The sequence below is a fragment of the Thamnophis sirtalis genome, unplaced genomic scaffold (genome assembly GCF_051295495.1).
Source record: "Thamnophis sirtalis isolate CommonGarterSnake01/CBP01778 unplaced genomic scaffold, rThaSir2_p1.2 scaffold_13, whole genome shotgun sequence".
Lineage (NCBI taxonomy): Eukaryota > Metazoa > Chordata > Lepidosauria > Squamata > Natricidae > Thamnophis > Thamnophis sirtalis.
The window spans coordinates 54,782,176-54,809,373 of record NW_028261393.1 but is presented as its reverse complement, the minus strand read 5'-3'; the positions used below and the strand labels follow the sequence as shown (position 1 = coordinate 54,809,373).

The 27,198-nt window shown below is 49.4% G+C and overlaps 1 protein-coding gene across 1 annotated transcript; it reads right to left on the bottom strand.

Moving 5' to 3' along the window:
- On the bottom strand, positions 1–24,456 carry SLC6A14 (solute carrier family 6 member 14). The gene is made up of 14 exons (XM_087727243.1): positions 24,380–24,456; positions 23,555–23,717; positions 20,722–20,853; positions 17,625–17,789; positions 15,177–15,312; positions 12,916–13,048; positions 10,229–10,369; positions 7,449–7,677; positions 6,739–6,864; positions 5,092–5,210; positions 4,535–4,634; positions 3,988–4,097; positions 1,366–1,533; positions 1–1,254 (listed from the first exon to the last, which is right to left on the bottom strand). Exons 1-14 carry the CDS (start codon positions 24,422–24,424, stop codon positions 1,105–1,107), a joined length of 1,917 nt encoding a protein of 638 aa, XP_087583369.1. The 5' UTR covers positions 24,425–24,456; the 3' UTR covers positions 1–1,104.
- Between the last annotated feature and the right edge of the window lie 2,742 nt (positions 24,457–27,198).

Here is a 27,198-nt window from a genome sequence, read left to right as displayed (position 1 = left end):
CTCTCTCACACACACACACAGACACACACACAGATATGTGTTGTGGCCCAGCAGGAGCCGTTGGAGCTGCCACCAGACTCCGACAGCGAGGGGCCCTATGAGTCGGCTCTGGAGGATGTGGAGGACCCTGGACAGGGTTCCGACTCTGAGCAGGGCGCAGAGAGGCTGGTTGGCCCCCAGGAGGCACCTGAGTCTTGGACCAGTGGGGAGGAGACAAGGGGGAGTGATCTGGACGCCAGCAGTGAGTTGTTCCTGGATGCCCGGAATCAAAGAGCTAATAGGCGTCAAGAATAGTTGCGCAAGTACAGGAGGTAATTGCACTCAGCTGGTAGTCATTAGGCTCCTCTCCAGACTATAAAAAGGACTGCTTGTGCACATGCCCCTTTTGCAGAAGTCAACGCATTGACTAAAAGTTGGAGAATTTTGGTAACTAGCTTGGTAGGCTGGATTGCTGCCAAGGCTTGTCGGAGTTGCTGCCAAGGTCCTTATCTGTTTGTTATGCTTGGCTTTCAGCCACCGAGGTTTTGGTTTCTTGTTAATAAAGTACATTCCAGTTAAGCTTGTATCGGCATTCGTTACTGGATGGAGGAGAGGGTCAGAACAGATATGTGTAGGTGCGCGTCCGGAGTGTTGTGCGATAGTCCTCGTCCCATTGACACACACAAGTACATCTTCGCGAATCAGGACAGGCTTCCCACATCCAACGAAGTGTGCAAAGGATCCCAGAGTCGGACGCTGTGATGGCTCCGGTGATGCTCACCGGATCGCAGAAGTGTGTTCTTCATCACCACACCCCTGCGAGGGAGGGCACTCCGCCTTGCCAGAGGAGACTTTGGGGTTTGTGGGGGTTGGGGGTGAGGGATTATTTTGCTGGCTCTTTATAGAAAGGGCCTGGCGGGGCAGGGGTCCCAACCCCCTACCTCTAGAGCATGGTCCTGAGTTAGAAGGCTGCCCCGCCTGGCCTGTCTTAGCAGCAGAGCCCCCCCACAGCTGTGGCTCTTTGGCAGATGGTCCAAAGTCTTTGGCATCCATTCCACGGTCTCCCTGGATTTCGCTGGGCGTAAGCGGGACCCTTGGCCTGAAGCAGCACCTCCACCCCTCTCTTTACTCCACCTTGTGGACGTAGCTGTCCACGGTGGGGATCTCGATGTCCTGTTTCTTGACCGGGTCCACCATATCCTTGTATCTCTCTCCCCGGTGACACTCCAGAGCAGGCCCCCAGTTGGGTTTTGGCTTGAGGCAGGAGACGAATCTCTGGAAGGAGGAAGAGGAGGAGGAGGTGGGATTCCCAAGCTTTGCTTCTCTCCAGGGTCCTTCTGCTACCTGCCACCAGCCTCCCCTTCTCACCACCCCAGCAGTACTTACCTGCCAGAGGTTGCCTTTGGCCTTGATGATCTTGTAAATGGCCACCGCTGGGATCCAAATGAGACAGAAAGTGATCAGGCACCAGCCCATGGCTGTGCCCCACAGCGGGTACTTTTCCTTGGCGTACTCGGGAGGTTTAAAATCGATCAGGGACCAAATCAGGATAGCCTGTGGGAAGAGAAAAGGGAGATGAGAGGTTGCACCTTTCAAAGCACGCTTCACTTCCAGATGTACTGGACTCCAATCACCATCGTCCTCAGCCGGCATCTCTTACGTAAGAGACTCAGCTTCTGGTGGTCAGAAATGGCAAAAGGAAGCAAGAGCCGAGGTGGCGCAGTGGGTAGAGTGCAGCACTGCAGGCTACTTCAGCTGACTGCAGTTCTGCAGTTCGGCTGTTCAAATCTCACCGGCTCAGGGTTGACTCAGCCTTCCATCCTTCTGAGGTGGGTAAAATGAGGACCCAGATTGTTGTTGGGGGCGATATGCTGACTCTGTAAACCGCTTAGAGAGGGCTGAAAGCCCTATGAAGCGGTATATAAGTCTAACTGCTAAGAGCCGAGGTGGCGCAGTGGTTAAATGCAGCACTGCAGGCTACTTCAGCTGACTGCAGTTCTGCAGTTCGGCGATTCAAATCTCACCGGCTCAGGGTTGACTCAGCCTTCCATCCTTCCGAGGTGGGTAAAATGAGGACCCGGATTGTTGTTGGGGGCGATATGCTGACTCTGTAAACCGCTTAGAGAGGGGTGAAAGCCCTATGAAGCGGTATATAAGTCTAACAGCTATTGCTATTGCTATGTAGGAAGGAGCAGACGGTCACCCAGTTTATCAAAGCCATAACACAATCATTTACACAAGTAAATGTGTGGAACCCCTTACCCGATCCTGTTGTTAGTTCCTCTAACCCCCATATCTTTGACCTTAAGCTGTCTATGGTGGATCTTACACGTTTCTTAAGAGGTCCGTAAAGGGGGCGTGTATAAGCGCACCAGCGTGCTTTCCGTCCCTGCCCTACTCTCCCCATTGATAAGGACTCTTTTTATGTGTTCATGGCTCCGTTTCGCTTATTTATATTCCATTTATTTGTGCCATTTTTTTCCATGTGTTTTCGTACTGGTTTCCCTCTACTAGTTGACCAATAAATAAATAAGAATGCCCCCCCCAAAAATCCTGCTGAAATTCAGAATTCAGATCTTAACGCCTCCCTCCCTCCTTCCCTCCCTCCCTCCCATCTGGGCAAGCGGGTAGCTTATCTTTCTCCAAAGTTGGCAAGCAATTATCTGCATATTTGTTGAACCTCGCAAAGTCCAGGATTCTGGCTTTCAAAGAGCAAAGACCCCCCCCCCCCCGCCTCCCCAACAAAGAGACAGCCCACCTGTGGCAGGCAGAATCTGGCCCATTGACTTCTTTGTTCTCGACTAAATTTTGCCGAGTGTCAAAGGCAAAACCTTCTATGGCGTAGGTGTGTGTGAGAGAGAGACAGAGAGAGAGAGAGAGAGAGAGAGAGGGAGGGAGGAGAGTGGGGAGAGAAAGGGAGAGGGAGAGACAGGGAGGGAGGGAGGGAGAGAGACAGAGAGAGAGGGAGGAGAGAGTTTGTAAGTAAATTTGTAAGTTTGATTTTATTTATAGGCCGCCCAATCCCGAAGGACTCTGGGCGGCTTACAGAAGGGAAGAGAAGGAAAATAAAAGAGAGTAAAAGTAAAATAAGACAAGTTAAAATGACACAAATACATTCATTCAGAGAGACAGAGAGAGAGGGAGGAGAGAGGGGAGAGAAAGGGAGAGGGAGAGACAGGGAGGGAGGAAGGGAGACAGAGAGACAGAGAGAGGGGGAGAGAAAGGGGGGAGACAGGGAGGTAGGGAGGGAGAGACAGAGAGGGAGGAGAGGGAGAGAGAAAGGGGGAGGGAGAGACAGGGAGGGAGGAGAGGGGGAGAGAGAGGCAGAAGAGGGGGGAGAGAAAGAGGGAGGTAGAGACAGGGAAAGAGGGAGGGAGAGTCAGAGAGGGAGAGGAGAGGGGGGAGAGAAAGAGGGAGGTAGAGACAGGGAAAGAGGGAGGGAGAGAGAGACAGAGAGGGGGGAGAGAAAGAGGGGAGGGAGGGAGGGACAGAGAGAGGGAGGGAGGGAGAGAGAGACAGAGAGAGAGAGAGGGAGGAGAGGGGGAGAGAAAGGGGGAGGGAGAGACAGGGAGGGAGGGAGAGAGAGAAAGAGAGAGAGAGAAAGAGAAAGAGAGGGAGAGAGAGATCTAGCCAGGGTCCAAGAGAGCTGTGAATTCTGTCTTGGAGGAGAGCCACAAAGTTGCTCGGTCCTTTTACGGGAAAGAACTTCACAGAAGGGACAATAGGCAAAGATGATTCCCACCCAGCCTCTGTTCTTCCCAACGTGCAAACTTTGGTTTTCTTCCAAGCTTGGCTGGTCCTGGCTGGTTTTGTTTTGCTTAGAAAATTATTGGCATTCAGAGGACGATGTACTTAGGAGGAACAGGAGCTGCCGTTTTGGGAAGGCATGTACTTTTCGGCGAAGAATAGGGCCCCCAACCGAGAGCGGCATCTCCATGGGGGGTGTCTCTGGGCTTCCCAAGGCTCCCCCCCCATCCTCCAAGCCCTTGGAATCTGTGGGCTACTCACCAGCAAGAGGCAAGGGGTGATGAAAAACCAGCAGGCCCTCCACCACAGCCAGAAGAGGAAGCTTTTCTTCCCGATCATCATCTCGATGTCTTGGATGAATCGGTTCCCCCCTGGACAAGAACAGCCACATGGGTGGGGGAGTTAGTTAGCCCTGAGCAGGGGTGGGCTTCAAACATTTTAGCAAGGTGGGTTCTCTGCCCGTTGCTTGGAACTGAGTCTCAGGAAGGAAAAGGACCCTCCTTTTCACTTGCTGCCTGGTGGATTGTAGCATCTGGAAAGCTTTGCATTTGTGTAATGTTCCCATGGTTAGGAGTTTGTTTTCGCCTGTGTGGTTCAGCGTGGCTCTGCATGCCCTGCTATGAACTGGGCCATGGGTTGACCCACACCTACACAAGGAACTATATTACAACACCCCGGGACTTAGTCCTGCTCATCAAGGAGAGCTTGGATGGAGTTGAAAGGCTGCTAGGAGTCCCAATTTGCTCATGTGTTTTTTTGGGGGGAGGGTTGGGAGAACTGGTTGCAGGAGACCCCAGCAAATATTTACCATAAATCCAGCAAATTCCCACCAGTTCCAGGATAGCTGCAAAGAGGATCCCCCAGCCCGCACAGAAATGGTCCACCAGGTTGACCCAGTAGATTCCTGCCTGTGGGAGAGAGAGAGAGAGGAGAAAGAGGTAAACCCCCTTGTCCTGGTCCCCAGTAAGAGACTCTCCGATTTTCCCTGTGGAGGTTCCCGGCCAGGGGTGGGTTTCAGGCGGTTCGCGGCGGTCCCCGCGAACCGGTTGGTCGGCGAACCCGGAAGTAAGTAACTTCCGGGAACGCCGAAGGATCCACCCGCCCGCCCGCGTTTCTTACCCGGTTTTGACGAGTTCTGCGCTTCCACGCATGCGCAGAACGCATACAGCGCCTGCGCGATCCTCCAGGAGCAGCTGGAGCATCGCACAGGCGCTAGTACGCATGCGTGCACTGCGCGCGTGCACGAGGATGCTGCCGGCCCCGTTCCAACCAAACCGGTTGGAACGGGGCGAGAAACCCACCCCTGTTCCCGGCCCTTCTTGCCTAAGAGAGTGTGGGGACCGCCCAGCCTCCCTTGAGTCACACCTGGGTCACACAGACGAGCCCGAGGAAGAACAACAGCATACACAAGCCCATTGTCACAAAGACTCTCATCTTCTTCATCACGGCAGGGTAGATATCTTGGATGGTGGTGGTGATGGTCTCTGCGGAAGGAAGAGGGAGCCCAGTTAGCAGTGGGAGAGGAGAAGGAGGGTCATCCTCCCATTGCTACTCTGAGGCCGGCTCCATCCGGCTTCTCCATCCTGAACCGTGTCTAGATGATTGTTACTTTATTTTTTTTTCAATATAAATTTTTATTTTAAACACATAAGCACATCAACAGAAACAAACACATAACTTAAAAACAACATAGGAACAATAAGTTCCATCGTATATCATACCGCAGTTCCGAATCGGTTTCTTTGCAGCTAGTGTTATCCATTTTTATGTACAATTCTTTATTTATTTATACTTAGTTACTTATGACCAAATATTATTTACCTATATCATGCTTTATATTTTTACTGTCATTTATTCTCTTACATACAGTTATAGGTATGCATTCACATAGTTATTCTTTTTCTTTGCCATTCTTATATTATTATTATTCAGTTTAAAAGGTTATAAGGTATACTTTGGAATGATTGTTACTTTAGAATGCTTTCTAATTTGTTTTTTTTCCCCCACTTTGCTTTTCCATCTTTCCCTTCCACAGCGTGTCATTCAGACTGAATTCAAACAATCCAATCAGAATAGAGCTGGAAGGAACCTTGGAGGTCTTCTAGTCCAACCCCCTGCTGAAGCAGGAGATCCTATACAATTTGAGACAAGGGGCTATGCAGTCTCTTAAAAGCCTGCAACTTGGTTAATTGTTCTCACTGTTAGGAAGTTTCTCCTTAATTCCGCTTCTCTCCTTCATTAATTTCCATCTTTTTTTTTTTCTAGATTTTCTGGTGCGTTGACACCCTCCCACCCTCTCTTTTTTTGTGGCGGCCTTTCAAATAGTGGAAGACTGCTATCATGTCACTCCCCTGGTCCTTCTTTTCTCTAGATTAGCCAAACCCAGTTCCTGCAACCGTTCTTCGGATGTTTTAGTCTCCAGGCCTTGAATCACCCAAGTTGCTCTTCTCTGCACTCTTTCCAGTCTCAATATCTTTTTTTTGTAATGCGGCGACCAAAACCGGATGCAGGATTCGAGGTGTGTTGCTCTTACTAGGGATTTATAAAGTAGTACTAATATTTCACAAATTCTGCAGAAGGAAAGGGGCCTTTTTTGGACCGATGGCACTGCCTCCAAACGCAGGGCTTCCTTCTAAGCGTGAAAATGCGTAAATAGCAATAGCAGTTAGACTTATATACCGCTTCATAGGGCTTTCAGCCCTCTCTAAGCGGTTTACAGAGTCAGCATATCGCCCCCCCACAGTCTGGGTCCTCATTTCACCCACCTCGGCAGGATGGAAGGATGAGTCAACCTTGGAGCCGGTGAGATTTGAACCGCTGAACTGCAGATAACAGTCAGCTGAAGTGGCCTGCAGTACTGCACCCTAACCACTGCGCCACCTCGACGGCTCAACCTATTAAGAGCGACTGAAGCAGGCTGGCGGGAGATGAGATGCTCCGTCAGCAGGGCATACAATCCTTTTGACCAAGGCAACGCCAAAGAGGACCCCCTTTGTCTTAACTGATACTCACCTATGGTGGCAAACTGGGAATCGAGACCCAGCAGGAGGAGCATAAAGAAGAACAGGAAGGACCAGAGAGGAGCTACCGGGAGCTGGGAGAGGGCTTCAGGATAGGCCACAAAGGCCAGGTCAAATCCTGCCAGGGAGCAAAATCAAAGAGACCATCAGGAAATGTTCTCCCTCGGAGAAATAGAGACCTGAAGAGCCTACAGCCAGCCGAGGCCAATAACAGCCGCTTTCCATGACGGAAGGATCCAAACTCATCAGAAGCTTCCAGATTTTGGATTTTTCAATCTCAAATAAAGTCCAGAATTTCTTTGGAAAAGTGTGGGTTTCCCAATTGGAGATTTTGAAATTAGCAATAGCAATAGCAGTTAGACTTATATACCGCTTCATAGGGCTTTTAGCCCTCTCTAAGTGGTTTACAGAGTCAGCATATCGCCCCCAACAATCCAGGTCCTCATTTCACCCACCTCGGAAGGATGGAAGGCTGAGTCAACCTTGAGCTGGTGAGATTTGAACCGCTGAACTGCAGATAGCAGTCAGCTGAAGTGGCCTGCAGTGCTGCATTTAACCACTGCGCCACCTCGGCTCTGGTCTTCTCTCTGTTGTTGGCGCACAGAACCCCAAACCAATCACCTTTGACAAAATCCATCTGGCAATCCGAATGAGGCCAGAAGCTCGCCACAGATCGAGTGGCCTCCAACAGGTGACGCTCACCTGATTTGACGACATCTTCGACCTTCTTTTTTGACATGTAGGCCATGTGGCCCAAGATGGAGAAGATGGCGAACCCCGCGAAGACGCTGGTGAGGCAGTTGGTCAGGCAGACGAAAATGGCGTCCGCGTAGCAATTGTTACGGAACTTGTTGTAGGAGGAGAGGGCCACCAGCCCACCCCAGGCGACGGAGAGGGAGAAGAAAATCTGCGTGGCAGCGGCTTTCCACACCTTGAAGAAAGAGGAGGGAGAAACATAGCAAGTCGCTCTTGGCAATCCCACCCGCTTAACCATGGATGTCTGAGCTACATAAGCCATGATAAAGATTGCAATTATTATTAGCCGTGGCGGCGCAGTGGTCAGAATGGAGAATTGCAGGCTAACTCTGCCCACTGCCAGGGTTTGACCCTGGATCCAGGTCGACTCAGCCTTCCATCCTTCTGAGGTCGGTAAAATGAGGACCCAGATTGTTGGGAGCAAGAGGCTGACTCTGTAAGCCACTTAGAGAGGACTGTAAAGCACTGTGAAGCAGTATATGTTTAAGTGTTGTTGCTATCAAGAATATGGATATTAGATAGATAGATAGATAGGTAGGTAGGTAGGTAGGTAGGTAGGTAGGTAGGTAGGTATGTATGTATGTATGTATTTAGTGTCACAACCCTGGTATGCCCAAATATTGTGGCTTAGTGGTTAACACATCTGCCTAATATGTAATACAGGCCAGGTTCAAATCCCAGTAAGGGTATGGCTAGCTGATGAGAGCTAAATAGCTTGAAATAGATCTATACTAGTCTCCCTTTATTTATTTATCAGTGCAAATACATCACACACACACACACACACACGCACACACACACACACACACATATGGATAGAAAAATAGATAAGTAGGTAGGAAGATAAGTGGGTAGGTAGATGGATGGATGGATATACAGAAATAGGTAGGTAGGTAGGTAGGTAGGTAGGTAGGTAGATAGATAGATAGACAGACAGACAGACAGACAGACAGACAGACAGACAGACAGACAGATATGGTGGGTAGGTAGGTAGATGATAGATAGATAGATAGATAGATAGATAGATAGATAGATAGATAGATAGATAGATAGATAGATAGATAGATAGATAGGGTAGGTAGGTAGGTAGGTAAATATGGTAGGTAGGTAGATACATAGATAGATAACAATGGATGGGTGGCTGGATGGCAGATGGATGGATGATACAGGAATGGATGGATGGATAATGGATCAAAAAGATAGATAGATAGATAGATAGATAGATAGATAGATAGATGATAGATAGATAGATAGATAGATAGATAGATAGATGATAGATAGATAGATAGATAGATAGATAGATAGATAGATAGATAGATAGATAGATAGATAATAGTAAATAGGTAAATGATAGAGAGAGAGCAATGGATGGGTGGCTGGATGGCAGATGGATGAATGAAAGAGGGATGGATGGATGATACTGCAGATTGATAGATAGATAGATAGATAGATAGATAGATAGATAGATAGATACATATATACATACATACATACATACATACATACATACATACATACATACATAAATACATAAATACATAAATACATAAATACATAGATAGATAATAGTAAATACCGTAGTAAATGATAGATGGGGAGAGGGAGAGAGAGGGAGAGAAAAATGGATGGCGGATGGATGGATGATAGAGGAATGGATGAATGGATAATGGATCAGATAGATAGGTAGGTAGGTAGGTAGATAGATAGATAGATAGATAGATAGATAGATAGATAGATAGATAGATAGATAGATAGATAGATAGATAGAAAAATAGATAAGTAGGTAGGAAGATAAGTGGGTAAGTAGATGGATGGATGGATGGATATATAGAAATAGATAGGTAGGTAGGTAGGTAGGTAGGTAGGTAGGTAGGTAGATAGAGATAGATAGAGATAGATAGATAGATAGAGAGAGAGAGAGAGAGAGAGAGAGAGGTAGGTAGGTAGGTAGGTAGGTAGGTAGGTAGGTAGGTAGGTAGGTAGATAGATAGATAGATAGATAGATAGATAGATAGATAGATAGATAGATAGATAGATAGATAGATAGATAGATAGATAGATAGATAGATAGATAAAGTCTTTATTGGACAAGTGTAATTGGACACACAAGGAATTTGTCTTTGGTGCAGATTCTCTCAGTGTACATAAAAGACAAAATATGAGTTTATTCTGATGTAGCTCTTTTCCGATTTGGTCATAACACTTAAGCTACACCATAAAGGTGTCAGCTGGTAGATTATTGGTGATGGCAGGCAGAGAGTATCTATAAGGGTTTCTTGGCCAAAGCCTGAGAGTTGTTTTCCTTTATTTTCTTTTCGTTTGTTTTTCAGTTTCCCAACACAGCTTTCCTATTGTCTCCCGTCCAACTATTACACCAGCCCAAACCTGCTTAGCTTGTCTGAGATTAACTCAAGTGTTGCGTCCTGGCAAGCCAAACTCTGTTTTTGTGAAATTAGAACCCAGGATGAAGGCTGAAGAATTATGTTTGCCTGTCTTTTATACTGCAGGGGTCTCCAACCTTGGCCACTTGGAGATTTGTGGACTTCAACTCCCAGAATTCCTCAGCCAGCAAAGCTTTGCTGGCTGAGGAATTCTGGGAGTTGAAGTCCACAAGTCTCCAAGTGGCCAAGGTTGGAGACCCCTGTTTTATAGGACAAACACACACACACACAGACACACACAAGTTTCCAGTCCAGCTGCCCTCCATGGGCTGGGGGGGTACCAACCTCCGCATTGAGAAGTTTCTTGAAGTCAGACTGGGCCCCGATGTAGAACTCAATCCCATCACGGGCGCCTACCAAGGTGACCCCTCGCACCAGCAGTATAATCAGGACCACATATGGGAAGAGGGCTGTGAAATAGACAACCTGCAAGGAGAAACAACGGGGGGCGTTCGGAAAGAGGCCAGAACCGAAGCCAATAGAATACTTTTTTAAATTTGCGTTTGTTTGTTTTTTGAAAGCAGAAACAAAGGAGGATTCAGATACAGATAATGGTGGGGAATCTGCTCTTGGTCGGAGGCTGCAGTCTCTCTGGTCTTCCCAGTCACGCCCTCCTGATGAGCTATCTGCAGAGCGTGGGGGTGGGGGTGTGGGGAAACCTGCAAGATGCTGAGCGGGGGCTTTAATTGCAACTTCCAGCTTCCTCCCCCCCCCCCGCCTGTCCGCACATCATCAAGATGAAGAGCGAGAGGAGGAATTCTGGGAGTTGAAGTCCACAAGTCTTAAAGCTTTCAAGTTTGAACACCCCTGGGTTTTTTTTCTAAAGGGTTAGGGGTCGAAGGGTCTTGTAACTTGACAACTTTAAGACTAGCACACTTCAATGCCAGAGTTCCTGAGCCAACATGACTGGAGGAGGAATCCTGGGAGTTGAAGTCCACAAGTCTTAAAGCTGTCAACTTTGAACACTCCTGAGGGTTTTTTTTTCTAAAGGGTTAGGGATGCAAGGGTCTTGTAACTTGACAGCTTTAAGACTTGCACACTTCAATAGCAATAGCAATAGCAATAGCAGTAGACTTATATACCGCTTCATAGGCCTTTCAGGTCTCTCTAAGCGGTTTACAGAGAGTCAGCATATTGCCCCCAACAATCTGGGTCCTCATTTTACCCACCTCGGAAGGATGGAAGGCTGAGTCAACCCTGAGCCGGTGAGATTTGAACCGCTGACCTGCTGATCTAGCAGTAGCCTGCAGTGCTGCATTTAACCACTGTGCCACCTTGGCTCAGAGTTCAATGCCAGAGTTCCTGAGCCAACATGACTGGAGGAGGAATTCTGGGAGTTGAAGTCCACAAGTCTTAAAGCTGTCAAGTTTGAACATCCCTGGGTTTTTTTCTAAAGGGTTAGGGGTGCAAGGGTCTTGTAACTTGACAGCTTTAAGACTTGCACGCTTCAATGCCAGAGTTCCTGAGCCAACATGACTGGAGGAGGAATTCTGGGAGTTGAAGTCCACAAGTCTTAAAGTTTTCAAGTTTGAACACCCCTGGGGTTTTTTTCTAAAGGGTTAGGGGTGCAAGGGTCTTGTAACTTGACAGCTTTAAGACTTAAGTGCTTCAATGCCAGAGTTCCTGAGCCAACATGACTGGAGGAGGAATTCTGGGAGTTGAAGTCCACAAGTCTTAAAGCTTTCAAGTTTGAACACCCCTGGGGGTTTTTTTTCTAAAGGGTTAGGGGTGCAAGGGTCTTGTAACTTGACAGCTTTAAGACTTGCACACTTCAATGCCAGAGTTCCTGAGCCAACATGACTGGAGGAGGAATTCTGGGAGTTGAAGTCCACAAGTCTTAAAGCTGTCAAGTTTGAACACCCCTGGGTTTTTTTCTAAAGGATTAGGGGTGCAAGGGTCTTGTAACTTGACAGCTTTAAGACTTAAGTGCTTCAAATGCCAGAATTTCTGAGCCAACGTTTTGGTTGCTAAGTAAGAGCATTGTTAAGTGAGTTTCACCACATTTTACAAGTTGGCCACGGCCATCCAGTCACATGACTGCCAAGCCACTCCCACCCAGTCACATGGCAGGCAAGCCACTCCCACAAAAGCCCTTGGATCAGGTGACCGTCAAATTGTTCGCATGCACCCACAGAATTATTACTTCCCAAATTCTTTGCAGGGAGGACCTGAAAGTCACATCAAATTGCCCGAGACTTGACTACTTCTGGGCTCTTTCCTTAGTGGGCCCGCCCAACAGTGCCTCAAAGATGGCCAGGACAGGAAGGGAGTTGGCATCTCTCCTGGCACTTTGGCAAATCCTTCATGCCCTTGGAATGCCATGGAACCAGTTCTTTCCTCTGAAACCAGAGCCTCGGTCGCCCTACCGCAGCCATGTGCCAAGCCCCTCTGCCTCCAGCGGCCCTCTACTTTTAGCTTGTGGGTGCTCTGAGCTGTTTTTGGCACATGCTCTCCAAGGATCCTCTTCACCCCAAGGTCGAGGTTGAAGAAAGGAGCCTTAAATACCCGCCGTATTCCAAGGCTGCTGGAATGACGAAATGAGAGTCCTTCAGCCCAGCCGGTAGCCGGCCTTCCGAGGGCCAGGAGCAGTGGTGGGATTCAAATAATTTAACAACCGGTTCTCTGCCCTAATGACCAGCTGGGTAGGCGGGGCTCGGTGGTCATGTGACCATGTGGGCGTGGCCGACTCAACCGATGGGCGCTGCTTTGCCTTAGGTGTTACAATGTAACAAGGGTTAATCGGAGAGGCAGTTTCCGTAAGCAGGGCAATAAAGATTAGGCTAGAAACAACACCAGAATGTTTCCTTCCTGCCTTCCTTACAGGATTAGCCCCGTAAAATGGGAAAAACCAAAAGGAGATTTCTTCCAACCGCCGGTTCTCCGAACTGCTTAGAAAGTTAACAACCGATTCTCCCGGATAAGTGCGAACCGGCTGAATCCCACCACTGGCCAGGAGGCTCCCTTGCAATTACCTTCCCGGAAGACTTGATCCCTTTGACCAAGCTAACTGCCACGATCAGCCAGGAAAGGAGAAGGCAAAGGGCCAGGTACCACACGATCACTCCGGTCTCGCTGATGTTCGCCGAGCGCTGGAGGACTTCGCGGCTGCCGGAAGAAAAGGAGAGAAGGATGAGCAAGGGGAAGCAGCCTCAACCAGGTTTGGGTGGAACCCGGCTTGCTCTGTGGTTGAACCAGAATAGGCTTGGGGTGTGGTTTGAGTTGGGGAGAAATGCTGGAGGAGTGGGTGGCATTCCAGATACTGCCCAACCACCATCGCCAGCATTCCTCAGCTCTGGCTATGTCGGTTGGCATTCCTGGGAGCTGTGGTTTCCCATGCTGGCCTAAGACACTTACTCTTAACCCAAGTCCTAGTTTCACTCTAGGTTGCAATCCTGCTCGGCTTGCCTCAGTCTCCCCCACGTAGCCTGCTGGGCTTTGTAGGATCGATCGCAGGCTCCCTCGTCCTGCTTTGTAGTGGCTGTGGGGCAGGCTGTCTTTCTGGAGGCCGGGAAGCCTCTCTCCAAGTTGCACATCTACCCACACAGCTTTGCAATAATGCCTCATGCTGTCTCTCTGCTTTTATGGCTCTGTATCGTTCAGTCATCCTCAGAAAAAAAAACCACAATACGACAACATGCACCAGTCAAGGTACAACAAACACCTCTGCAAATAGCATTGTGTTTCCTTTGTTCGTGCACGCAAGACTCACTCTGGGGAAGGTGAAGTAGATGCAGAACCTAAGGTCGGGATGCCTCCAGAGAAGGCAAAATACACCCTGAGCTGAAGTCAGTGGTACTCACCCACTCACTCAGAAAAGGCTCTCCCTCCACCCTCCCCATTATTGGGGGCAGATCACTTGAGCCGAGGTGGCATAGTGGTTAAATGCAGCACTGCAGGCTACTTCAGCTGACTGTAGTTCTGCAGTTCGGCTGTTCAAATCTCACCGGCTCAAAGGTTGACTCAGCCTTCCATCCTTCTGAGGTGGGTAAAATGAGGACCCGGATTGTTGTTGGGGGTGATATGCTGACTCTGTAAACCGCTTAGAGAGGGCTGAAAGCCCTATGAAGTGGTATATAAGTCTAACTGCTATTAGTGATGGGCCTCTTCCCCTCCAGCTCCTATTTGAATCATACTGCAACCACCATGTTCTCATGAAGGACTTAGCCTCTCTGAGGACTCCGTTCCATCCATTGTAGAAGGTCCAGAACTGGACAACTTCGAGACAGGTTGATTAAATTCCTAGCGTTCTCCCACTTACCTGGACGTCCAGACATCTGGACATTGCCATGGTTGGAAAAGACTACTGTGGAGCAGGGATCTCCAAACTTGGCAACTTGGACCATGTCTGACTGGGAGGTTCTGGGAGTTGAAGCCCACAAGTCTTGCCAAGTTTGAAGAGCCCTGCTCTAGACCAGGGGTTTCCAACCTTGGCCACCTTAAGCCTGGAGGACTTCAACTGGGAGCTGATGTCCTTCAGGCTTAAAGTTGCCAAGGTTGGAGAGTCTTGCTCTAGACCAGGGGTTTCCAAACTTGGCAACTTTAAGACTTGTGGACTTCAACTCCCAGAATTCCCCAGCCAGCAGAACCTACTCTCTTGTAACCCCTTTCTCTGAAATCTCTCCGCTTAGATCAGAGGTCTTCAAACTTGGCAACTTTAAGACTTGTGGACTTCAACTCCCAGAATTCCCCAGCCAGCAGAACCTACTCTCTTGTAACCCCTTCCTCTGCAATCTCTCCGCTTAGATCAGAGGTCTTCAAACTTGGCAACTTTAAGACTGGTGGACTTCAACTCCCAGAATTCCCCAGCCAGCATAACTTACTCTCTTGTAATCCCTTCCTCTGCAATCTCTCCGATTAGATCAGAGGTCTTCAAACTTGGCAACTTTAAGACTTGTGGACTTCAACTCCCAGAATTCCCCAGCAGCGTATTCTGGGAGTTGAAGTCCACCAGTCTTAAAGTTGCCAAGTCTGGACCACCCCTGAGACCAGAAGCTAGAGAGGCTTCCAAGGTTGGGTTGCGTAAGTATCACATTGAAACAACCACCCACTTAACCCAAGGCGAAGGTGACTCTGGGTGCCACAGGCCAGCCTGAAAGAGGTGGGAATCGTTCACAGCCTCCCCTGGAGAGGCAGGGATTTCCAGCAAGCAAAGTTGGGCAGGGAAAGCCAATGTAATGTTTGTGTGGCCGGTTGTTGGCAAAAAGGCACTCGGGCTCAGCCGATTCACACTTACTTCCAATACTGCTCGCTCGGAAGCTGTGAATCTTCAAACACTTGGCTGTCGGGGATGCAGGTGAGGTTCTTGATCAACACCTCGGGGTAACTCATGTTCATTATTGTGTTTTCCACCGTGACGTTGCATGATAACACTGAAGGAGGCGGAAGAAGAGCCAGTCAGAAGGGATAGAGAAAGGGCTTTCCCGCGGGCAAAAACGGTTGTGCTTTAAATTAATTTACTTGGTAGCAAAGTTCCAGATTTATAAGAACATAGCACAAGCCTTTTGCTTCAGGGTTTACTTTTTCTGCTTTTTTTAATATATTTTTTTAAACTTTCCAAACAAACATACAAACCCTCCTTCTTTACATACTGTAGAACAGTGTTTCTCAACCTTGTCAACTTGAAGATGTCTGGACTTCTGGGAGTTGAAGTCCAGACATCTTCAAGTTGACAAGGTTGAGAAACACTGCTGTAGAAAGTGTATCAGTTGGTTACAAAAGGCTTTTGTGCATAGCAATAGGAGTTAGACTTATATACCGCTTCATAGGGCTTTCAGCCCTCTCTAAGCAGTTTACAGAGTCAGCATATTGCCCCCAGAGTCTGGGTCCTCATTTCACCCACCTCGGAAGGATGGAAGGCTGAGTCAACCTTGAGCCGGTGAGATTTGAACCGCCGAACTGCAGATAACAGTCAGCTGAAGTGGCCTGCAGTACTGCACCCTAACCACTGCGCCGCCTCGGCTCCCGCATCTCTTCCACCATCGTCAAATATAATTCATATTAATTCTAATATCTTAACTCGGATATTTATTGTATTACCATCATCATACCTCCACTTTCATTTGACTATAATTATTTAAACGTCCTTCATGATAAAATATACCAAGATTTAATACATAACCACATGCTGGCATTTCATTTGCTTATTTATAAAATCCTCCCTTAACATTGAATCCTCATATCCTGTTTTAGCTAAACATCCATAATATTTAATACCAAAATTTTCTAATCCTCCATGTATATAATTTATTATCATTATCCTTTCTTTATTTAACTATATCCTATATCATAACGTTTCCCCCCTATTAGTTAAAACTTAGCTGTGTCTAATTTTGTTCTTTTTTTATTGTTATTGTTATATTGATGTGCCGAGGTGGCGCAGTGGTTAAATGCAGCACTGCAGGCTACTTCAGCTGATTGCAGTTCTGCAGTTCGGCTGTTCAAATCCCACTAGGCTCAAGGTTGACTCAGCCTTCCATCCTTCCGAGGTGGGTAAAATGAGGACCCGGATTGTTGTTGGGGGCAATATGCTGACTCTGTAAATCGCTTAGAGAGGGCTGAAAGCCCCATGAAGCGGTATATAAGTCTAACTGCTATTGCTATTGCTATAAGTACGTAGCACAAGCCTTTCGCTTCAGGGTTTAGTTTTTTTGCTTTTTATTCTTCACGTTACTGTTATGAACTGTTGAAACATGGGATGAACCCCCCCTCCCCCACATCCCAATCTCAGCAAAGCAAAAAAAACCTCTCTTTGGCCTGACTGGATCCATTTTTCCCCCTTTTTTTCTGCAATGGAGCTGGGCCTTGGGTAATAAAAGCAGATTTGGTGTGATGACACGTCCAAGTATCTTACGATTCCCTTTGAATGGCATTTTACAGCTTTCTTATGAGCCGAGGTGGCACTGGTTAGGGTGCAGTACTGCAGGCCACTTCAGCTGACTGTTATCTGCAGTTCAGCGGTTCTAATCTCACCGGCTCAAGGTTGACTCAGCCTTCCATCCTTCCGAGGTGGGTGAAATGAGGACCCAGACTGTGGGGGCGATATGCTGACTCTATAAACCGCTTAGAGAGGGCTGAAAGCCCTATGAAGCGGTATATAAGTCTAACTGCTATTGCTATTGCTATTCTTAGTCAACACTCCAAACGAAAGGGATGAAAACTGCTTTCATGCAAAGATGGGAAATAATGCGAGGGACTAAAACAGCTGCAAAATATGCACTTCCCTGTCTAGGGAATCTGACTGGCTACCTACACCTATGTAACGGATATAAACTATAATTGTTACAAGGTCTAATCACTCTATGGAAATGTTTCGGCCAGAAATATTGCACTGTCTCCAATGTTTTTAATGTTCATCTAATAAAAATCTTGATAATAAAATAAAATTTAAAAAATACGCATTTCCCTATCTGGCTGTTGGAGGAACCCCTTGTTGGTGAGGATCAGGACTGTGCTCATCTGCATAACCCCGCCTCCTCATTTGCATGTCCCCACCCCAGACGCTGCCTCCAGCTCAGCTTGGTAATCCTGCCATGTGTTTTTATCACGAAAGAAAACCAAAGCATTTTCTGATCTGATCTGCGCACCCCACTGGGCGCCTGCAGATAAAAGTGGCTTCACCCACAGAAGAAGGGAAACGCATGTGGGTTTGGCCGAGGGATTCTTCGCTTTCCCACCGACTTACCCAGTGGCGTTTTGCTGCATCTGTGATTGGCCCACGTTGCGTTGCAGTCATTCCATGGCACCACCCGTTGGAAGGAGGCGAACAAGTAGTAGAGGCTGTAGGCAATGATGACGTTGTAATAGATGGTCACAAAGGTGGAGATGACGACCATGGTGATTCCCACGCCTGGTCAGAAAGAGAAAAAGAGGCCAGGCCATCAGCAGACGTGTCTCTGAGCTCCTAGGAGACAACTGGCTGGGAATGTCAACCTAAATGCATTGCAAAGAGGGAAGGGGGCAGCTGTTTTGACCTGCCAGCAGAGATGGTGGCAGAGTCGGAAATTGAGGAGGTTGGGTGAGTCCTGGAGGCTGGAGAAGGCTCGGACGAGGGCTCTGCATCAGAAGCAGAGACGAGGCCGAGGCCATCTGGCAGTGATCAGGTGCCTACGGAGCTAGACAGCAATGAGGCAGAGGAACAGCTGGAGCCTGTTCCCAGTGTGCGTATGCACAGAACTGCCCGAAGAAAAGAACAGCTAAGAAATCAGGGTCAACTTGGGAATAAAGCCGCAGGTGGATGATGAATGGCCCCTCCCATAGGATATAAAAGAAGAGCAAAAGGGGAGTGCAGGAAACAATTCGTTCGGTTGGTTGTCAGATTCGTTTCAGGAGTGTGAAGATCTGTCCCTGAATCTCAGAGACTCTGTGCCCAAGTCTTTCCTTGCACAGCACCTCCTTTGGGAAATATTGACATGGCAGCTTTCCAAGATAAATAAGGTCTGTGGTCATAAATATTCCTTTGAAAGACTGTTTGCCTGGCCTTGGCTGAATGTGAATGAGAGGAATTCACATTCGTTTCATAAAAGGGGTTTTGGCTTTTGGGGGAAAGCCTAGTTCAGAACAGCCGCCTGGTTAGCTCAGAGACCTGCAGGCTTTGCCGAATGCACAAAGGTGGGGTTCCCTTTGTTTGATGTTTTTCCTGAGCCTAGCGTGATCGCAATCAGCGTGCGTTACAGCCCAAACAAAAGTTTCGTCCGGAAGGTCAATACGAGATGTTTGTCAGCATGACATTTTCACCAGGGCAATCAAGTTGCTAAGAGCACCCTATGCGTTATCTCCAAGGAAGGAAACACCACAGGGCTAAGGCTGCAAGCATGCCCAGGACATTTCCAAAGGCTGCTGCCTTGTTTCACCTGAGATTTTATTTATTTTTCATTTTAGAAAAAGTACCGTATTTTTCGGAGCATAAGACGCACCGGAATATAAGACACACCAAGGTTTTGAAGAGGCAAATGAAAGAAAAAGTGTTTGCACTCTGCAAACCGAGGTGGCACAGTGGTTAAATGCAGCACTGCAGGCTACTGCTAGATCAGCAGTTCAGCGGTTCAAATCTCACCGGCTCAGGGTTGACTCAGCCTTCCATCCTTCCGAGGTGGGTAAAATGAGGACCCGGATTGTTGGGGGCAATATGCTGACTCTCTGTAAACCGCTTAGAGAGGGCTGAAAGCCCTATGAAGCGGTATATAAGTCTACTGCTATTGCTATAAGTCTACTGCTATCTGCAAACCTCCTAAAAATGGCCCATTTTTTGCGAAAACGGGCCTGATTCTTTTTTAAAGGGCATGAATAGCCTTTAGGAGGCTTATAGAGTGCTTATAGGGTTGTGGGGCCCGTTTTTTGCTCATGTCTGCCCTCCCCAGCCCCCAAGAGCACTCTGGAAGCCTCCTAAAGGCAATGCACGGCCATTTTGGTGAAGGGGCGGGGCTTCAGGAGGCAAAAAAATGTTGTATTCAGTGTATAAGACGCACCCAGATTTTCAGCCTCTTTTTTGAGGGAAAAAGGTGCGTCTTATACTCCAAAAAATACGGTGTATTGCCGCCGCCTTGCCCACGGCGACGCAAGGCGGCTTCCGTGAACATAAAAACACTGTATTAAAAATAAAAACCCACAGCAAAACCCAGAAGGCAGTGTGGGATTCTTCAAAGTGAAAAAAGAGGCCAAAAAAAAGAGAAAAAGGAAGGAAGGAAGATAAGCATCAGTTCACGGAGAACCTGTAGAAAATCCCTGGCTATACCAGAACCACCCAGCTCAAGTCCCACGCCTCGGGAGACGTATGTCGTGAGCAGCCCACGCCAAGTTGGCCTGGCTTGGGGTGGGTGGGTGGGAGAGCAAGCTTTGTCTTCAGCTGGACCCACGCCATTCTTCCCTTGGCTGGTCTGAGACATTTTGCAAAGGACCCCAATTAAGGAGCTGCCACGGAAGCCAACGGTAAACCAAGGAAAGAACCACCGCAGGGCAAGCCACGGGAACTATGATGGCGAACACAGCTGCTCTTCTGCTTTTCAGCGGGCACCTGCGCGCTGGCCAGCTGGTCTTCGTGGGGGCCAGAGCACCGAAAAGTGGCCTGAAAATGCCCCAAAACCAAGCCGTTTTCTGGCCATTTTCCAGCACTCCGGTGTCCATAAAGACCATTCCAAAAATGGCTTGAAAAACAGCCCCAAATGAAGCCAAAAAAGAGGCGTATGCATTCCGGGCAGCTGGTCTTTGTTTTTCCGGTTACTCCGGCGTGCACACCGGTTTGGGCACTCCGTGTCGAAAAGGTTCACCGTCACTGCACTAGAATAAGCACGGTGGGCAAACCCCACTCCCCTTACTAGCACTGATGATTGTATTGTATTGTATTTGTACTTAATAAATTTATAGGCTGCCCAATCCCGGAGGACGGCTTACCGAAAGTAAATTATAAAAAATAAAGAATTAAAAAAAACAGAGAAGACAGATTAAAACCTCATCATGCACCCAATCTGGTCAGGGCTGGACCTCAGTCATGAGGTCAACAGCCCAGAGGCCTGCCGGGATAGCCAGGTTTTGATAGCCTTTCGGAAGGCCATGAGAGTGGGGAGGCTCCGGATTTCTGGGGGTAATTCATTCCATAGGGTCGGAGCGGCTACAGAGAAGGCCCTCCTCTGATGTTCCCTAGTTGCGTGATGAAACCTCTGAAGGAAAACCACCAAGCTCAGAGGGCACCCAGGAATCAAACTCAAGGATTGCACCCTAACGAAAAAAAGAGGCTTCCCCAGGACTCCATCCAGAAAACCACCAGGAGGTAGGACAACACTCACCTTGAAAAAGAGGCAAAATTCTCCAAATTGACACGGGTCCCAAGCTGGCAAACTGTCCCAGGGAGCACTCCATGAAGAACAACGGGAGGCCGGCGAGAGCCAGCATGATGGCGTAGGGGATCAGGAAGGCTCCTGCAAGAAAAGGGCATCGGGTGAGAATTCAGCCTGCCACCTTTCCCAAATCAGAGGCAAACCAGCACCTCAGTCCAGCCTGTGAAAGGAAAACACGGCTTCTAATCGTGATGGGCAGAGCTCTCTAAACAGCTAAACATTTGGGGAAACCAGCATTTGTCAATGTCTTGCAGCTGCCTACAGAGAAGTATTGTGGCCCGCCAGTGGCCAGCAGAGCTGGCAGCCGATTCAGACAGTGAGGAGGGTTGGGGAGGAACCTGGGCCAGTCCTGGAGTCTGGGGAAGGCTCGGATGAGGACTCTGTGTCAGAGGCAAAGATGGGGCCAGGGCTGTATGCCAGTTATCAGCTGCCTTCAGAGTCAGACATCGGTGAGGCAGAAGAACAGCTGGAGCCTGTTCCTAGTATGTGCATGCACAGAGTAGCCAGACGAAGGGAACAGCTAAAGAACAGGGATCGATTTGGGAGTAAGGCCACAGGTGGATGGTGAATGGCCCCTCCCAGAGGGAATAAAAGAGGAGCGAAAGGGGAGTGGAGTTTACAGGAGACAATTAGTTCGCTTAATTGGTTCGTGACTCTCCGAGACTCCTGGCTAAGTTCTGCAGATCTCAGCCTGGCAGCTCTCCAAGCCAGATAAGGTCTGTGACTATAAATCCTCCCTGGAAAGACTTTGCTGGATGTGGATGAGCAGAATTCACAGCAAGTTAATAAAAGGGGGGTATTGTCGGGACCAGGAGTTTGCTTCAGGCTCTCGGGAAGCCTCGGTCAGAACAAGAAGGACTCATCCCACAGAGCAGCTGAAACTTGATTGGGTGCCGATGAAAGAGAGGGAGGTGGATTTGTTTCCCATCTGAGGGACAATCCCTGGCTTCCTTCCCACACAGCAAATGGGACGAGCCCGGCTGTTCTTGAGAGAAAAGGGTTGCCTGTGCCCCGTGAGTCACACTCGCCATGCCTTGTTATATTCCTCTTCTGGGTGTGTCACTCCTATTGTTGTCTTCTACCTTTCGCTTCAAGAAGGGCATAGAGAAGTCAAGGAAAGTGAAATCAGACATAAAACCTTCCAGATGAACCCAGGGTCCATGACCCCAAAGTCTTTGGCTGATGCCACGGGGTCAATGGAAGAGGAGGAGGAGGAAAACTGGGCTCTTGGTTGGAAGGGTCACTAGATTAAGGTCCCTGTGGAAAAAGACCCAACAGAGCCTGGACTCGGAACTCAAGCCCTCTTCTGCTCCACACTGAAGCTGTCTGGGCACATCTGGACAGCCAGAAGTTGCAGTTGCAAAGCTTCCAAACAACCGAGGATGCTGGAATATCCCCTCGATGCTCTGGCCCTTGGCGTACACCGAGTCTTTACATTCATCTTCTGACCCAACACTCAGAAAAAGGGGAAGAGGATCGTAGGGATGAGGATGTATGATAGAAGGACCTTAAGGGCACAGTGCCAAAGTCTCAGCTCTGGTAGCACAAACTGAGGGTCCCCCTCCCCCTCCCCCTTCCAAGCCTACTAAGACTCCGGGGGGGTCTGGCTGCGGTTGTCTAGAGCTTCTCCATTGCTACCAACAGGCAGAGGGATTCCCATAAAACAGTGGGAAAATACCTACAAAATCTATGGCAGGATTGTCCAAACTTGGGAAATTGTGGACTTCAATTCTCAGAATTCCCCAGCCAGCCATGCTGGCTGGGGAATTCTGGGAGTTGAAGTCCACCAGTCTTAAAGCTCCCAACTTCAAACACCCCTGATCTATGGGATGAGCCTTGCAAAGAAGCCCAAAATCTTAACAGGCCACAAGAGTTACAGCGGTCTCTCTGGTGCATTGGAGGTCCAAGACAGGGGTTCTCCAACCTCCACAACTTTAAGACTTGTGCTGGCTGGGGAATTCTGGGAGTTGAAGTCCACCAGTCTTAAAGCTCCCAACTTCAAACACCCCTGATCTATGGGATGAGCCTTGCAAAGAAGTCCAAAATCTTAATAGGCCACAAGAGTTACGGCGGTCTCTCTGGTGCATTGGAGGTCCAAGACTGGGGTTCTCCAACCTCCACAACTTTAAGACTTGTGCTGGCTGGGGAATTCTGGGAGTTGAAGTCCCACCAGTCTTAAAGCTCCCAACTTCGAACACCCCTGATCTATGGGATGAGCCTTGCAAAGAAGTCCAAAATCTTAACAGGCCACAAGAGTTACAGCGGTCTCTCTGGTGCATTGGACGTCCAAGACAGGGGTTCTCCAACCTCCACAACTTTAAGACTTGTGCTGGCTGGGGAATTCTGGGAGTTGAAGTCCACCAGTCTTAAAGCTCCCAACTTCGAACACCCCTGATCTATGGGATGAGCCTTGCAAAGACGTCCAAAATCTTAATAGGCCACAAGAGTTATGGCGGTTTCTAGTGCATTGGAGATTCAAGACAGGGCTTCTCCAACCTCCATAACTTTAAGACTGGGGAATTCTGGGAGTTGAAGTCCACCAGTCTTGAAAGTTGCCAAGCTTGGAGATCCCTGGTGGAAGGGACAGATCGGAGTCAGGTGGGCTGCATCTGCTCACCTGGGGGAAAAGAAGAAGTCCTCACAGCCAGCCAGGTGAGCAGCTGCTGAAGGACACCCTGGGAGGCTCTGGGAAGCTTTGGCCATTTGGATGGGGAAGCCTCCACAAGCCTCTGTGGGCGTTTTAGGGACAGGGGGACGGGGGGGGGGGAGAGCAGCCCCTTACCTCCTCCATTCTCATAGGTCAGGTACGGGAACCTCCAGACGTTGCCCAGGCCCACCGCATAGCCCACCATGGACAGCAGGTAGTCCGTTTTGCTGGACCAGTTGCCCCGTTCCGTGTTCTCATCTTGCGAGTCAACGATCTTCTCCGTGGACAAAGTGAATTCCTTGGGAAGAAGAAGAGGGAAAAGTCAGCCCTTCGCTCCACTCCGGAGCCTGGGGAAAAAATGCCCCCCTGCTTTGCTCACAGATGCTGCTGCCAGGGGAGGAGGGCTGGCAGGTGCCCGCTAGAAGCTGCCACCTTTTCCCTCGAGGGTTGACGAGGCCCCTGGAGGTTTTCATGGCTATCAGAACCTGAGCCTAGGCTGCCCCCCCTCCCCAAGGCGTTCTGGGCCCCCTCATTCGCCCCTGCCTCCAGAAGCTGCACCCAACAAGGGACGCCAGATTGGTGACTTCCCAGGCGGGGGGGGGGGCGGGAGAGGGGAGGGGGCTTCCCGGCGGAGGGACCTGAACGCCCAAATCCGGGGAAGATGCTGGGGGCGCAGCGCCCGGCGCCTCCCTGAGCTCCGGCTGCTTCCCTCGGATGCTCAGGATCGCCAAGCGCTGCGCCGGGGTTCCTCCTGCCGCGCGCCCGCCTGGGCTCTTCCCTTCGCCGAGGATGCTAGCTCGCTCTCTCCGCTTGCCACCTGCCCGGTTCCCCCGCCCCGATGGAGCCCGGCAGGTCTCCGTCTCTGGCTCCGTCTCTGCCGGGAGGGAGCTCCAGTCGAAGCGGGCAGCTGGGAGCAGACAGTCCCGCGCCCCCTTCCTCTCCTCTTCCTCGCCCGCTCACCTTTCGGCCGAAGCGCAGACAGTTTGGCAGCTGGAGCCAACCCATGGCGTTCCTTTCTGGGCCGCCGCCGCCCGGTGGGAGCCTTTATAGCGCCCGTCCAGCCCCTTCCCCCTCCTCCCCGCCTTCCCCGGGACCGGCCAGGTGGAGCCGAGAGGGCGGGGAGGGGACGGGGCGGGGCGGGACGGCAGGTACGCTGCAGAGCGAGCGCCGAGGCTTCTGCTCCGCGGGGGAGGGGGGCGCTGGCCGCCAGCCCCCCTCCTCCGAGCCTGGCCGGGCTCTCGTGGAACTCGTCTGTCTTCCCACGACGCCCGGATCCTGCCCACCAGGCAGCTGAGACCCGCGGCAGCATCTTCCCCCAAGCGCTTCCCGGCCGGGCTCACTCCCATCCCTGGCAGAGCGCCCCCCCCCGTCTTATTCTCCGCGCTCTTTTCACAAGGCATCCCTGGAGAGGAGGGTCCCAGACCCCTCAACCCCCCCAGCTGCCTTTCACACGTCGCCTCCAAACATTCCCCCAAAGCAACCCCCCTCCGACGTATCTCCGTTGGCTGCCATGCCCGTCTCAGAATCGCCAGCCTTGGAAGGGGGGGAAGGAAAGGGGGCGTTATGGCTGAAGTGCCAGTTCCCCAAATAAAAGTGCAAATCACCGCGCCCCTCCCACGCACCTCCGAAGACGCGCTTCACCCTCAGCTGACTTGCTTGCTCACTTCCAAGCCTGACACAGGAGCAGAGGCTCCTCCACTCCCCACACACCCCCGGTTGCTTCATCGCCCTCCGGAGCCCCTGCCGCATCCTTCCCTTTGCCAGGAGACCGACTTGGGGGTGTGTGTGGCATCCGTCAGCCCTTCCTGCCTGGGCAAGAGATTGCAGCACCGGCGGCTCTCTCGTGACGGCTGCACAGAGGAAACGTGGCGGGTAGATGCCAACGGGTAGACTTGATAGATGCCAACAGCCCTTCTGGAGGGGCAGGCTTCCGTGGCGGGCATCAGGCCCCCTCCTTTGTGCCCTGCAAACGGGGGGGCACAGCTCAGCTCAGAGTCCTCCCTGCAGCCTGGGCATAAAAGAGACACCCGTGTTCTTTCTTTGCCACCCAGATTAACAGAGTTGGAGGGAACCATAGAGGTCATCTAGTCCAACACCCCCCTCAAAGCAGGAGACCCTACACCATTTCTGACAGGTGGCAGTCCAGTCTCTTCTGGAAAGTCTCAAGGGATGAAGCCCTACAACTTCCAAAGGCAACTTCTGTTCCATGGGTTGATTGTTCTCACTGTCAGAAAGTTCCTCCTTATTTCCAGGTTGAATCTCTCCTTGATCGGTTTCCATCCATTGTTCCTCGTCTGGCCTTCAGGTGCTTTGGAGAATAGCTTGACCCCCTCGTCTCTGGGGCAGGCCCTCAAATATTGGAAGATGCTCTCCTGTCTCCCCTGGTCCTTCTCTTCACTAAACCAGCCAGGCCCAGTTCCTGCAACCGTTCTTCCTATGTTTTAGTCTCCAGTCCCCTCATCATCCTGGTTGCTCTTCTCTGCACTTTTTCTAGAGTCTCCAAATCTTTTTTTATAGCGTGGCGACCAAAACTGGATGCAGTACTCTAGGTGTGGCCTTACTAAGGCTTTACAGAGTGGTATTAGTACCTCACTTAATCTTGATTGTATCCCTCTGTTAATGCAATTTAGGATTGCATTAACCACTTGTGAGTTGCCTGGTCTCCTTGCCAGGCTGGCAATCCAGGGCAGAGACAAGGGGGCACCACTGTGTACAGGACGACAAGGTGGTGGTGCTGGAACTCCTTGCCACAAGGGGCAGCTGGATCCATCTGGTTGCCTTTGAACGTGGACTCGTTTAACAGAGAGCTTCTACATTTCTAAACAGAATCCTTTCGAGCAAGCTGTGAATTCCTAACATTTTTTTTTAAAAAAATGCATAAGAAAATTAAATGCACACATCTACTACGAAGATACCTGTATGCCACGTTTTTTGGAACGATTCATGCTTTCTGACCTTGGAGAGAAAATACTGAGAAGCAAATAAAAAATGTGAACCGTGGAAGACAGCAGATAAGCTGATTAAAAATCCTTCGGCTAAGAATCTTTCCAGATGTGTTCTGCAATGAAGTGGCAAAACTGAGTGGGGTGTGTGTGTAAAGCGGGGAGAACCTGGGAGGTCTATCTCCACCTTCTGTCCCTCTGTGGACATCTCAGTGCTTCAGGGAGACCCCATCCTACAGCTTTGCTCCCAAACAAGTTGAAATGGGAGCAGTCTGTAACCCCAACTTCTTTTTTTAATATATATATTTTAATATATATATGACACTAAATACATACCTACTTCCCTGGCTCAGCTGATAAAGGAGGAGAACCTTGTGGCTTAGTGGTTAACACATCTGCCTAATATGTAATACAGCCCAGGTTCGAATCCCAGTAAGGGTATGGCTAGCTGATGAGAGCTAAATAGCTTGAAATAGATCTATACTAGTCTCCCTTTATTTATTTATCAGCACAAATACAACACACACACACACACACACACACACACACACACACACACATATATATTCTTAAGAAAAAACAAAACAACACATATAAAACAAAAGCAAGAAAAAAACATAATTTTCCTCCATTTCATCAAGCATGTCGTTCGGTTACAAGTTTTTGTGCATCAGTTCTTAAGATTAAAAATAACATCACTGGTTAGCCATTAAACATAACTAAATATTTAACTATCATTGAGCATTATGTGTTCAAATTGCCATTAATATTCTTTCATTTCTAACAACCCTTATTTCCTTGAATCCATAATTATCTATCAAGTAACAATAAACCTTT

Coding starts and splice junctions, on each gene's coding strand:
- SLC6A14 (XM_087727243.1), bottom strand. CDS start 24,424: ATGGGTTGGCTCCAGCTGCCAAACTGTCTGCGCTTCGGCCGAAAG. Junction 4,635..5,091: donor GGCTCGTCTGTGTGACCCAG/GTGTGACTCAAG, acceptor TCTCTCCCACAG/GCAGGAATCTACTGGGTCAA. Junction 1,255..1,365: donor CCAAAGGCAACCTCTGGCAG/GTAAGTACTGCT, acceptor TCCTCCTTCCAG/AGATTCGTCTCCTGCCTCAA.